The sequence below is a fragment of the Chelonoidis abingdonii genome, chromosome 21 (genome assembly GCF_003597395.2).
Source record: "Chelonoidis abingdonii isolate Lonesome George chromosome 21, CheloAbing_2.0, whole genome shotgun sequence".
Lineage (NCBI taxonomy): Eukaryota > Metazoa > Chordata > Testudines > Testudinidae > Chelonoidis > Chelonoidis abingdonii.
Genome location: NC_133789.1, coordinates 4,854,215 through 4,868,176, shown reverse-complemented (window position 1 = coordinate 4,868,176; position 13,962 = coordinate 4,854,215). Strand labels below are relative to the sequence as shown.

Genomic DNA, 13,962 nt, shown 5'->3' with positions numbered 1-13,962 from the left:
AACGTCATGGGTCAGAGTTGGACTTTTCTGCACAGTCGGGATCTGCCGCGTTCAGCTCCCAGTGCGGTGCGGGGGGTGTAGGCTCAGACAGCAGGGGGCAGGTGCCCCAGGGCAGTGGGCCAGGCTGGAGGGGAGGGGGGCGTCAGGCTGTGGGGGGAGAGGCCTGCAGAGGCAGATTGGGACTCATGCATTCGAATCTCCACGCCGGGCGGGGGCGACACAGGAGTGAATCTGGCAGCAGCCAGGCGACCAGGAGCCAGTCACACCTGCCCCCCAGCCTCCCTTACCCCTCCCTCCCCCCGAGATGTTGTACTGCCATCCTGCCGTGCTCTGACCCTCGTCCCCTCTCCTTGCTCCCGCAGTCGGACTGGTTCTTCAGCGACAAGGAGGACAAGGGGGAGAAGGTGAGTCCTGGGCCGGGGAAGCGGGGGGGTTGACTCCCTGGCTGCCAGTGGGCACCTGTCCAAGCCATGAGAGGGCTGCTCGGCTCTGGGGACAGCCGGTCTCCGAACGCACCCCCTGAGCTCTGCATGCATGGCCCTTGCAACGCCAGCCTGGGGGCAGCCTCTCTCCTGCCCCTGCTGGAGACCCCGGTGGCGGGGAGGCCAGCTGGTTCCCGATGTGTGAACAGCACCCCCCTCTGCCCACGGCCAAAACGCTGAGCCCCTGGGGAAGGACCCTGCTAGGCGGTGCTGTCCAGCACGGCTGCCCTGCTGGCAGGGCAGGGGGCACTCGGCAGACGGAGTGGAAGGGAGTCAGGGGGCTGGGCCCAGGGGCACCTCCGCTAACCACTCTCCCCTTGCTGCCGTTCCAGACCCCTGTGGACGAGAAGGAGGCGCAGTCGGTGCCAAACATCGAGTACCTGCTCCCCAACATCGGGAGAACGGTGGTGCCAGGGGACGCCTCAGGTGAGGGGGCAGGACCTGGGGGAGGGGCACGGGGGAAGGCTCCAGTCGTGGGGCCGTCAGGGCTCAGCCAGCAGGACCAGAGGAGGAGGGACCTCACAGGCAATCCACCTCCACGGGAGTTACTGGGCCACTGCCCCTGGGCCAGGCCAGGGCTCCCCCCACCACGCACCTCCCCAGGCAAGCTGGGCACCCCCCTGTCAAGCGGCTGCTGATCCGCAGGATAGCTGGGGACCTGCCCTAAGTGACCCAGGAGCTGCCCGTCTAGCAGCGGGCACAAGCCTTCCCGGGCAGGAGGGGCATTTCCTCAGGTCACACCCACTGCTGAGGATTGGGTGTGATGGGGAGGCTGGCACCCAGGAACAACAAGGAGCCAGTCACTGGCCACGGGCTGGTTACCAGCTGCTGTTGGGCTCCCCCTAGTGTTACTGCCAGGAAGTGCTGGTCTAGTGTCAGTGAGTTCCCCAGGTCCTCTCCTACGTATACTCCATGATAGCTGCTGTCCCCGAGCCCGCCGCTAGGCCCCATCGCAGAACAGTCCAGGTAGCAGCCATCAAACCACAGCGCTGCCCGTTGTTCCCTCACTAGCCAGCCAGCCCCAGCCACTCTGCCACAGGTCTGCCTCTGTCCTGTGCCTGGTCCTCTCCCCCGGCTCGAGCTGCGCGTGCGGAGCACAGCGGCTTTGAAATGACATTGATTCTTTATGCTCTTTCCTTAAACGTTTCTCTGCTGTCTCCTCCTCCTTCTCCTCCTCTTCCTCTTCCTTCTCCAGCGGATCTCCTGGAGCTCTAGAGCGGGTACGGTGCTGCTGCTTGGGTGCATTGCTCATGCGCTAATTCCGTCGGGTCATGCGAGAGCGGGTGCAGGAGGGGAGCTGGATCCCTGCGCCCTCCCCCCGGGAAGAGCGCCCCCCACCCCTACCCCACGGCGCTGGCTGCAGCGCACGTCAACCCGTGACCCACGTGGCCTGCCTTCGGCCATGGGTGGGGGGCATGCCCCCTGGTACCTGTACGACCCCCAGCTCAGCACCCCCCGGTGTGGTTCATCCCTCTTGCTCCACCATAATAGTCAGAGGATGAATGATCTGGAACACCCCCACCCCACACATGCATTCACCCACAGCTTTGGATACATGGGGGCCCTGCCGCTGACACGCAGTTTTCTCTGGGCATTGCTCTGTGAGGGAGCACAGGGGAGCCCCTTGCCCCTCTGCCACCCTGCCCACCTGAGACCACCCAGCAGCATCGAGTGAGAGGCCTGCTGGTCATGGTGCCCATGTCCCCGGTGCTTGGCATAAGCCCACCTGAGCCATAGCTGGGCGCAGGGGGAGCCCTGCCAGCTGGGTTCTGTGAATGCCAGGAGTGCGACCCTGGCCATGTGAGTGGGTGTGGGGGATTTCTCTGGAGTCAGATCAGCTGGTACCACCCACCTCAGGGTGCTGAGGTAATCGGTGGGCCCTTGGGAGACCCCAATCCCTCTGCCTGCTCAGGGTGCAGAGACTCCCCTTCAACCCTGGGCCTCTCCCCTCTGAGCGTTCCCAGTGGCCACTCAGCCCAGTCCCATCCTGGCTGTGCCCCGCAGCCCCACATGACCCCTGTGCCCCCCAGGGAGCCCAGGCTGACCCACCAGCCCCCGTGGTTCACAGCACGCTCTTCCCAGCTGTGGCTGGCTACAGGTTTGGGGGCTGGGATTCCAGATCCTCCCAGGGGTCAGCGTTCCCCTCCTGGCTCCCCCTCTCATAAGCACCAGCTGCGAGTCCCATCCCTTCGCCGGGGTGGGGTGCAGGGGTCATTGTGTTTGTCCTTGTGCTTCTCAGTGTGGTGGAGTGGGGGCTGGCGCGGTGGTTGCATCCTCTTCCCCCCCCTTAACCTGCTTGTGAGACATTGCAGATTAACACACGGTCCCCCCCACGGCCCTCGCCTGTGCATTCCCTGGGGCTTGCCCCTCCTCCGACCCAGCGAGAGACCTGGGCTCGGGTTCGGAGCAGGCAGCCCGTGGGCAATACTGGGCCGCATTGGCCCTTTGCTGTACAGCCTCTGGGGTCCCGCCCCGGGTGTCCCTGGCTGCTGGAAATGGGCATCGCTCCCTGACTTCAGCTGGAGTTTCCACCACCAGGGATCAGCTGGTGGTCCCCCTGCTAAAAACCTCCCTGCACCTCCCTGTTGTAGTAGTGGGGGGGGGGGCATCACCCCTGGTGGCTGCTCCCAGCTGTAGGAGACCCCTTCTCTAGCACCCGTGGAAGGAGCTTGGGCCTTGGGGCCTGCAGGCCCTGAGTCTGAACCGCATGGAGGGTCAGTGATACGTGTGTGGCCGTGGGGGATCAGTGCAAGGAGGCCCTAGTGTAAATGGGGATCGGGCCCCTCTGGGTCTAAGCCGAGCTCAGTGAACATGTCCCCAGCACCAGAGGAGAGAGCTCCCCGGTTTGCACTGGGGCGCTTTAGCGCTGCATAACCCTACCTGGGTCCTCCGCATCCCCAGGGGAAAGCCCAGGTGCCCGTGGAGTAACTCCTGCTGTGTTCTCCCATTGCGCCACTGTCACCTTTCACCCCATCCCTCCATCTGTCCTGGGCTCGTGGCTCCATTCCGTTAGCGCCACTGGCAGGACCCGTCCAGCTGCTGGGTGGGTGATGGGGGCTCCGGCGACTGGGCGTTTCTCAGCTGGGTGTGGGTCTTTTTTCTCATTTCCTTTTCTTTACCCTGTGGCGGTGGCCGTTCTTTTCCCACGTGCTGTGATTAACCCAGCGGTTGTGTGACCGGGGTGTGGGGGTCGCATGCAAACGGACAGAGGGACCCAGAGATCATTGTAGGCTGCCCTCCTGGAAGCTCCTCCCATGAGGTCAGAGATCCCCAGAAAGCTCCCTCCAAGTCTAGGGGCAGCCGCTGCCTTGAGGCACATGAGCCTCCACGGCTTGGCCAGCCGGAGCTGGGAGAAAATTTGTGGTTGAAACTTTTTTTCTGGCATCGGCAGCACCAGAACATTTGACAAATTCGCATCAGTTTTGCCAAATTGTTCCTTTTGAGGGGGGGAAAATAAATCTGATGAAACCAAGGGCTTTGGGGACTTTATGCAAAGTGCCCCAAATTCCGCTGTCCTGGCGCCCTCCCAGCAGCTACTCCTGGGCCTGGTTAATTTCCCAGCCCAAGCGCCCCACTGCCAGTTGCTGGATCAATCTGGATGCTGATCGTGCTATTGATTAGAGCCACACAAGGAGGGAGAGCTTGGGAGTGCCCTTGAGAACTGTCCCTCTGCTGTGATGCCCATATGCCCCCTAGCTCCCCCTACCCGCTAGCAAAGACCTCCCTCGCCCACCCTAATCTCTGCTCTGTCATTTGCGTTACAGATTCAACCAATGACAGCTCTGCCAAGTCGAAGGTAAGGACTCCCGTGTGAGGGACTCGCTGAAGTCTGGGGCCGGGGGGTCCTCCGTCTGCTAAAATCTCTAGCTTTGCTGGGCCTCGGCCTCTGGCCCAGCAAAAGGGGCAGGAAACCCAGGGTGGAAATCTAGCATTTTACCAATAAATCCTGTTGCTGTAAAAGCACAGAGCAACTTGCATGGCCCTTCCCACCTCAGTCCTGGGCTGTGCTGTCCTGTCCTCCAGATAGCAGCCAGATGGGGGTGTTGTGGGATTGCCAACTCTGTATGAGGGAGGGAGGTTGAGAGGTTTACTTGGGTCTGATGAGACAGGAGAAAGCCTCAAAGTGACCTTGCAGATTACAGGATGGTGGCATGGCCCAGTGGGTAGGACACTGGCCTGAGAGTCAAAGACAGCTGAGTTCTGTTCCTGGCATGGCCTGTTGTGTGTCACTGGTCTCTCTCTGCCTCAATTTCCCCTCTCCCCCTTGTCTATTTAGATCTTTTGGGGGAGGAAGTGTCTTGACCAGTTTCTCTGAGCAGATCTGCCCAGCCGGGCCCTGATCCTGACATGGGGCTGTGCACATCTCTGCAGTATCCAGAATTCTAACTGGTTCACTCGACATATGTGTCATGCCGACACGTGACATGGTTCCTAACTGCATGGGGTGCCTGAGCCCGGCCCCTTCCCATGAGCAGGGCTGGGTCTAGCTCTTCTTAGCATCCGTCCCAGTGGTTCTGCTGGGTCCACGGGTTGGCTGGGACAAGGAGGAGTGGAAGACACGTGCAACCCTGTGCCCTGAGAAATGGGCACGGGACCAGGATAGCAGCCTCCCTTTCCCCAGAATGCACTGCACCACTATGGGACAGTGGCCTAAATACTTCCCAGAATGCACCACAGCATGATTGGATGACACCCCTGATTTTCCCAGAAGGCACTGCTGCAGCAGAGCGGCTGTGGCCAGGTTGGTGGCCTGAGCGCTTGGTGTGAAGCTGCCAGGGGCACAGACGGGCTCGGGGCCAGGGAGGAGCCATGGGCGGCAGGGACCGGGGCCGTGGCACTAAGCCGGGTGGTTCTCTCTCCAGCAGGGCTCGGGGGCACCCCGGAAGGATCAGTACAGCAAGGAGCTGCTCGCCATGTCCTTCATCGCCGCTGTCAACCGCAAGAGAAAGAAGCGGCGAGAGGCCAAGCGTTTGGGGAGCAGCACGGACGACGACTCGGAGCACGAGGCCACCAAGGGCTCCAGCAAAGGCAGAGCTGAGGAGGCTAGAGGTGGGGGCGCGGAGGAGGAAGAGGCCAAGGGGCCGGTGTGTTGCGCGGCCCCTGGAGAGCCAGGCCCAACGCGTGATGCTCCAAGCCGCCAAGCGGGCACAGAGGAGCAGGCGGGACTGAGGGAGCCAGCGCCGGATACCCGGTCCATCGTCTCGGGCTATTCCACCCTGTCCACCATCGACCGCAGCCTGTGCTCGGAGGTGCAGTCAGTGGCCGAGAGCCGAGGCGAGGAGGCGGACGATGAGCGCAGTGAATTCAGCCACGTGGAGACGGACACGGAGAGCAGCTTCCTGCCGGGGAGGGCAGGGCCAGGCGCTGGGCAGGGGCCCGAGGCAGAGAGCAGCGAAAAGGAAAAACTCGCCCGGGCCTCCTTCAACTCCCACCGGCTCATCCAGTGCGACACGCTGGCCCGCAGGAAGCTGGCGCGGCCCCGGCAGGACAGCGACTCGTCCACCAAGGGCAGCCAGGAGTCCCTGCAGCCCCCAGGGGCCGGTGGGGAGCCGTGGGGCAGCGGGGCCCCGGCCAGGCCTTCGCTGACGGAGCAGATCCGCCTGCGTCTGCGCGGCTCGGCCGACGACATGCTGGCCGTGCGCCTGCGCAAGCCCCACTCCCCGGAGACGCGGCGCAAGAAGAGCTCCTGGCGGCGCCATACGGTGGTGGTGCCCGGCGGCCTGAAGGACCTCAACTTCAACGAGTGGAAGGAGCAGCAGGCGCCGGGCCAGGGACCCCCTGTTGGTCCCGAGCTCTGCCCCCCGGATGCCAGCGCCTCCTGCAGGGACCTGCACAGAGACAACAAGGACTCGGGCCTCAGCAGCCTGGAGTCGACCAAGGCCAGGCCCTCCTCGTCCTCGGCACTGAGCCACCAGGGCGGCTCTGGTGAGCAGCTGCACAGTAAGGCCCCGGAGGGGAACCCTGGCGACCGGGGCCCGGCTCCCACCCGCGCAGCTTCCTTCCGCTTCCACCAGTGTCTCTAACCCCCCGCGTCCCTCCAGAACCCGAGGCCTGACTGTCTCTGCTTCCCTCCCCCACATCTCTCTCGCCCCCTGTGCTGCCCCTTGTGGCGAAGGCTGAGGACCCCTCCCCGGGCGGTTCCCCATCCACCCAGAGCCAGGCGCCGCACAGAGGTTGGAGCGCCCTAGGGGCCAGCAGCCACTCGCCCTGATTTTGCCGGCCTTGGCCTTTGTCACGGGGCTTCCCAGGCTGCCGGAGACGCTCCTGCCCTGCCCTGGCCGCGCTGCCTGGCTGGCGCTCGGGCGCAGCGTTTATTGAACGACCCTCCCTCGGTTTGGGGATTTAATCGTGGGTCTGTTTGATTTGTCTCCCTTTTTAAGACTCCCCGACCCCTGACATTGCCAGGCCAGGCCTCGGGGGGAGAGGGGGGATCATCCGCAGCTCAGGGTGTCCCGGCCTCGCCACAGAGCCAGGATCCCAGCCCTTTGGGTCCAGCCCGCAGCTGGAACGGGCGGGCGGACGGGCACAGCGCATCCACAGAAAGCACTTGGCCTGAGACAGCACATGGCCCCTCCCCAGCCTCCTGGCCCTCCCAGCACATCTCCCTGCGTGGCTGCGGGGTCCCTGAGGCTGCCAGACCTGCTCCGCTGCCCTCCAGACCTCACGGGGGGAGCGTGCGTGGCTCTCGCAGCCCCCCCCCGTTGGTGGGGGATCCTATGGTTCCTGCCTAGGGCTGCTCCCTGTTGACTGGGGGGTTGGGGGTGGGGGAAGGATGCTCCAGTTTCCATGAGACCATTGCTAGCCCCCAAACCTCCTCACAGCAGAAGCTGGTGCCTCTGAAATCCTGCCACAGCTCTGGCATCACATCACTGTGCCCCTCCCCCTGTGTCCCTTGGCTCAGAGAAAGTGCCCCCTAGTGTGCAAGGAACTGTTGGGTGGCTTTGAACAAAGGGTCCCTGGCACCCCAGTCCTGCCCGCCCCAGAGAGCCACCCCCCCCTTCCCAAGCCGGTTCTCCCACCCCAGGTCAGTCCAGGGTGAGCGAGGCGGCTGTAGAATGGAGACAGGAGGCTGCACAGACACAGCGCCCGCACGTGGGCTTTGTTCAAGAGCGTGAGCGTTTTCCTGCTGGCTCGTAACAATGGCGTGTGCATGTGTGTGCACATGCACCATTCACATGCGTGTGCACACATGTGTGTGCACCACCTGCACGTGAGTGCGCGTGCCTGTGCACCAGTTGCACGTGTGTGCATGTACATTCGTGTGTGTGTGCACCATTTGCATGTGTGTGTGTACACGTGTTCTGTGGCTGTGTCCCATGGAGCACATGCCTGCGGGTGCCTGTGTCCAGCCTGATTCAGTGTTGGGTAATTGGTAGATGGAAGTGTGTTGGCATCATTGGCACCTGAGCAGGAGTGTGTGTGCTGGGGCCATTGGCACGTGCTCAGTGACCAGGTGCGGGATCCACTCACATGAATGCAGGGAAATGTCCCTTGTGCCAAGGGGCCCTTTGTTCCCCAGCCCCTCCCCTGGGCCAGGCCGCGCCAGGTCTTGCTCTCTGCCAGGGAGGAGGTGCTGTGGGCAGGTGGTGCTGTTGTTTGCCAGTCTCAAAGCCACAGGGGCTGGAGAAGCGTAGGAAGGGGGCTCAGGCCACGGCTGGTTCAGTGCTTCCAGTGGCCGAATCCCCTCCGGGCATGGGAGTTTTCCTTGCACGCCCCCAGCCTCATTTTTGGCCCCCCACACCCACCGCCCCGGTGTGCCCGTCACCGTCCCCCTGTGTAGATGCTGGTGGTTCTACCCACCCCATGTGTGGCAGAGAAGCAGAGGTACGTGGGCCAGCCAGGAACATCAGGGGAGGAGGGAGGAATCCTGGTCCCATTGCAGTCGATAGCCCCACCAGCCTCACTGCAGCCTGGAGTTCAACCCTGAGCACTCGGCAGCTGCCGTTCCTCCCTGGACATGACCCTCAGCTGTTGTTTGCAGCCCGAGGCCTCCTGCCCCTGCCCCTGCCCCTGGACAAGTGGGTTCACACTCCGCCGCAGAGCCGTGCAAAGCCACCTGGGGTTAGGCAACCCGGTGGGACTCAGGCACTGCCAGTGGGGGTGGGCTCATGTCTTTGGCAGGCTCAGCCTGGCTGGGCAGCCCCCTGCCAACCGGGGAAATGGCCTGGGGTAAACCCATAATGCCCACTTGTGCCATCCGGCCCTGTGCCTCTTTCTAGCTGGGGAGGAGCGAGTTGTGGGCAGCCCAGTGTTAATGCTCCAGATCTGGTGCTGTGTGGCTGCAAACGCAGCAGTGCCAGTGCCCCAGGCTGTTTAATCCTAGTTCCGGCTTTTAACCCTACCAGCTTGCTTCCTCTCTAGCCCCCACATGCCCAGTGACAGGCCTGGTGTGTTCGCGTCCCTCAGCACTCACTTGCTGCCCCTTGCCCCGCACCTGCCCAGAACAGCTGGGCCGATGCAACCGCAGTGCTCAGTGGGCCTGGGAGCCAGCGTGCACCCCTGGATAGAGCAGCTGCAGCCAGAGCACAGAGCTAACTCGGTTTGAATCCAGGGCTTGCTGGAGCTCGGAGCGTGTGCACCTGCTCAGCCCTTGGAATGCGCAAGGCCCGTAGCAGTCAAACCTCCCATCCTGCAAAACTCCCCTCACCCACCCCTGCTGGTTTCACCCAGGAACTTGTGTGAGGTTTGTCTGCTGTCACCTCGCCAATGCCCGGGGCTTGTGCCACCCGCCCCGCTGGGGACACCAGTCATGGCCTTGCGTCTCAAAGCGCTTTCGCACCCGATGCAGCCGCCGTCGGGCCAGGCTGCAGCAGCTGTTAAGGGTGCAGGGTTTGGGTCAGGCTGGCGTTAAGGGAGCCAGTGGGAACTGGGGAGGGTGCTGCAGGTAGGTGAGGCTAATCTTATACAAGCTGGACTTTGGCTGGCCCTGGCAGCCTGTCTCTCGCTACAAACAAAGTGCCATGGAAGAGTTCTGAGTCCGAGAGTCGCAGGCTGCATTTCTCAGCGTCAGGAGAGCCGACACTGGCGTGAGATCATTCATCCCAGGTACTGTGTATTGATTCCATGCACAGAAAGTCCCACTTTCTGCCAACCAAGCAAACGGCTGTCGTCCTATGCAGCTGTTTATATTTTTCCTCTTGAAAATGGTAAACTCTGTTTACATGCTGCTAGACTATGGGTCCCTTTTAGTCTGAAATTAAAACCAACCCTCCCCCCGCCAAATCCAATGCACCCGTCTCTGTGTTTAGAAAAAAGCCACTTGCAGCTCCATGCCAGGCAATTGTCCTAATGAACTAGGGGGACTGGCTCTGCGAACATCTATCTGTCCTCTACTGCGCTGGGGCTACCAAATAACGCCACGCCGCATCTTCCACTACAAACTGCAGCCATTCCAATGAGAGGCCTTGGGAGGATTTTAAAAATAAAATAAAAAAATCTTACTCCAGTTTATGCATCATTCTCATACTTTATGCAAATAATTGCTGTAAAGTTTTGTTGTTTTCATTTTTCGTGTAAATATTGTCTTTAAACATGTAACATATTACAAAGAATTTATAAGGATTTTTTTAAGAAGTTTCACTCATTTAAAAAAAAACAAACCCAGAAGAAAACCACCAAGTGCTGTAACAGTGTTGAATTTTTAAAACCTTCCTGCATGTGTCATTTTTTTTCCTTGATGTGTTGTAAAAGGTCAGACATAGCTATGGAATATGCAGAACTAAAAACAAACAAACCCCACCTGGTTTGGAACTAGCCCTCGCCGACGTACAGTTCTATATATTGGAAATAAACTGGCGGCTTCAAGGAACAGACTTTCTGCTTTTATTGATCTGGTCACTTGGCTTTTTAGCAACCAAACTTACCTGTGTGGGCCAGGCAATTCCACTACCATGCGTTTGGGGGGCGTATCTGACACCGAACTCAGCAGCTGCCTGGGTTGGTGCTGGGCGCGTCGGATGGTGCGTTACGGCAGTTCTCATGATACCACTCGTGGGCGTCGTGCACCTTCTTAACTCAGGGCCTTTGGACAATCCCGCAGGGCTGCTAATGTGATGGTGGCTCAGTGACATCTCATGATGTGGGGAAAAGGGGCAGAGCTCGGGTGAATAGGGGACGCACCCACAAAATAAACTCCCCCCATTTGGGCAAAACAATGCCGGTCGGGGTTGATCAAGGCTCCCCACCTCACATGACTGTCTCTGCAAAAAGGGGGCAGTGGGGGTGCAGCTACAATCCCTGTTAGCATCGTTATCGTTATTGTCTTAGAGGATTACCCTGCAGTCCCAGTGCTGGAGCAGGGCCCCACGACGCTAGATGCTGTACAGACACGAGGGCTCTGGGCTCATTTGCACGGCCCCACTAGGCTCATGTTCGTACACTTGCTCGCACGCAAGCCGAGTAAATCCAGCACATGCTGACCAGCTGGAGGGATTGGCTGAGCAGCACCGAGTTGTAACTCAGGCCCTGTCTACACTAGGGGCGCTGTCATGTAGCTGCTTCTTAAAGTGATGCCCCCCCGTGTTGTTATAGCAACGCCACCTCCCCAAGCGATGGTAGCTAGGGCAACGGGCATTTGTCTGACCAGGGGTAAGGCCAGCACAGCTATGGAACTTGTTGGGGGGGGGGAGGTTAGATGTAGCTGAGCCCACCTGCTGCTGCTTCGCCCCTGCCCAATACCAGCCCTTTCGTGAGCTGGGGGAGGGCACACCTCTCACAACTCAGGGCCTAAAAACCTCCAAGGTGAGGCTTTACAGCGTGACCCCCCCCCGACACTAAACATTACTACAGGACCCCAGGAGGGGGCACTGAAGCCTGAGCCCCAGGTTGGGGGGGGGAATTGAAGCCCAAGGGTTTCAGTGCCAGGCAGGGGGCCTGTGCTCTTGAGTCCCGACGCCCAGGGCTGAAGCCTGTGGACTTCAGTCCTGAGCATGGGGGGGTGCTCAGGCCCCAGCTTTGCCCCCACCCAGGCCCCAGCAAGTCTAAGCCAGCCCTGGTGCCCCCCACCCCCATTTGACAGCTCCTGCGCTAAGGCCACGTACATCAACAACCCTGATGTCGCCATAGCTATCGCCGCTTGTTGAGGTGGTTTTATTAAGTCAAGCGGCTCCACCCCAGCACAGCTGTAAAAGCGCTAGCGTAGCCCTGGCCTCGGGGGCAACCCAGCCTAGCTCACGTCACCATGAGCACCCTGGCGCTGATCGTGCCGGCCTCCTAGGAAACCTGCAGCCCTTCGCAGATGAGGCTGAACTGCCAGTCATTCCCTGGCTAGATGCTAACGGGCCTGGATTTAATAACGACACTGGAGTTGTGGCTTATTAGCACAAGCTGTAACCCACTAGCCCCTGTGACCGCAGAGAGGTTAACGGGGCCCTTAGAATATGTTACCTAAAGCAGCATAGACTCATAGGGCCCTCAAGAGGGCAGCTAGTCCAGGCCCCTGCACTCATGGCAGGACTAAGTATTATCTAGACAATCCCTGACAGGAGTTTGTCCTGCCTGCTCTTAAAAATCCCCAATGATGGAGATTCCACAACTTCCCCAGGCAATTTATTCCTAGGGAGGTTTTTGATCTGTTCCACTGCGTATTTAGCTGCACTGGAGTACATCTACGCTGCACTTCGACACCGGCGCACAGGCTGTAAAATGACAGTGCCTATGTTCCTGTGCCCGGCACTAGTCCCTGTGAGCCCAAAGTGCTGGCACCAGTCCAAGCCCCGCAGTCTGAGGCCCAGGTATGTAACTGCAGTGTAGACGCACCCTGAGAACCTACTCAGCCCTGAAGAAGCGGCAAAAATCTGTCTCACCGACAGATGTTGGGCCAATAAAAGATGTTACCTCACCCACTGCATCGCTGAGACTAGTCAGCGGATCAACAGGGCTTGAGCATGCGGCAGGGCCAACGGGCTTCCGGTAAAACCCCACCTGAACTGGAGCTAGAGGTTGCTGTGTATGTGTAGAGGCATCGCGGTACCGCACTAGAACTAAGCCTGCAGCATTGTCGTCCCCCTGCCCCCCCACCCCCCGAGGAAGGCTTTCCTCAGGCCGGGGAGGAGTGGGTGGTGGTCGGTTAAGAGGCAGTAACAAAAGACAAAAGGAAGACGTGCTATAGAGAGAGAAAAAAAAAAGTGTTTTATTAAAGCCAGACACTCAGATAAAAAAGAAAATAAGAAAGGAAAAGGCAAAAGCAACCCTTTGTCATTTGGAATTTTTTCAAGTTACAATGATCACATTTCTCACAGAACTATCCATGGCATCCATAAAGCTTATACATAGACCTACCCTACAAACAGCAGCTGGAAAAAGATTTACAAAAACATACAGACTCAAGAACTGTCCTTTACCACCAGCTTGGCTTTGTTTTGTATTTTTTTTTCAAAACAGTTCACAATAAAATTCATGCGAGAGAGAGAGGGAGACATACACACACACAACATTGTAGAAACCCTCAAAACAGCATCTAAAGTTTTCTTTTTTTGTCTTTTTAAAATTTTTAACTAACGTACAGTCTCAGACAACGAAAGCGAGGTGTGGCATGCAGCAGCAGCTCCAGGGAGACATGCATAACTTGGGAGGTGGTTTTTTTTTAGTTTTTTTTTTTTGTTTGTTTTTTTTTAAATTTAAAAGTCAGAATAAAGTGGGTTTATTTTTTTAAGTCAACACGCTGTGATTGTTGGGCTCACACACAAGTTGAGTGATGCCATGAAAAATGAACGCACACGTGCACACACACACACACACACACGCGCGCCACGGCTGGGGTAGGAAACGAAGCCAATAGAAATTAACCAAACCAAAATGCCCAGTAATTCCTTCCAACGCCAGAGCCTGGTGTGGAAAATCGCCTCCCAGGGGCTAAATGGATGCCCCACTACCCTGTGGCCACTGTGCGAGGGGAAAGCCTGTGCAACACACAGGAGCCTGCAGCTGGTCACCTCAAGCAGCTGTAAACATTTAAACGTGCACCTTTGGGGAGCTATTCAAAGGCCCCCCGAGTCCCCTTAAAAGCCAATAGGAGTTAGGCACCTGGGGTATGTGCTATTAGTGAAGCATTTTCAAAAGCCCATTGATTCTTTTTTTCTATTGCCTAAGCCCCAGACCCTGAAATGTGGTTAGCTGCTGAAGGCTTACTGCCGCCAATGGGCATTAGGTGCTAAGTACCATGGAGGAACGGGGCCTTGGGTGCTTTTGACCATGTTACCCTAGTTGAGTCTTTGGAAAAAAAAATCTTCGCCACCCCCAGGCTGCAACATTTTTTCCTACTTTACTGACACAACTGCGGCCGGAAGCCCGTTCCAGCTGGCACCAGGCCAGGAGGAAATCAAGTTACACACGCCCAGCTGATGCCGAAGACAGGGTGGGTGGCTGGCAGTGGTTTAGCTGACTGGCTTTTAAAAACACCCTCCCCCTCCAGTGGGCCGGGGGGAAGCACTATTCTAAGCCTCCCCACCCTTCCTATGCACACGCCGAACCTGATGGAGAG

General features: G+C 58.9%; 1 protein-coding gene across 8 annotated transcripts in view; it reads left to right on the top strand.

Moving 5' to 3' along the window:
- Positions 1-10,290, top strand: part of ARHGAP23 (Rho GTPase activating protein 23) — a 131,047-nt gene extending 120,757 nt beyond the window's left edge. For 5 of the 8 annotated variants that reach the window (XM_032791384.2, XM_032791382.2, XM_032791380.2 and 2 more), the window contains 4 exons: positions 363-404; positions 815-908; positions 4,247-4,278; positions 5,345-10,290. In XM_032791384.2, the coding sequence (XP_032647275.1) occupies positions 363-404; positions 815-908; positions 4,247-4,278; positions 5,345-6,505 (1,329 nt within the window). In that variant the 3' untranslated portion in view covers positions 6,506-10,290. Of the gene's footprint in view, positions 1-362; positions 405-814; positions 909-1,677; positions 1,703-4,246; positions 4,279-5,344 lie in introns of all 8 variants that reach the window. The other 3 variants (XM_032791387.2, XM_032791388.2, XM_032791381.2) reach the window with 3 other exon arrangements.
- Positions 10,291-13,962: the final 3,672 nt, after the last annotated feature.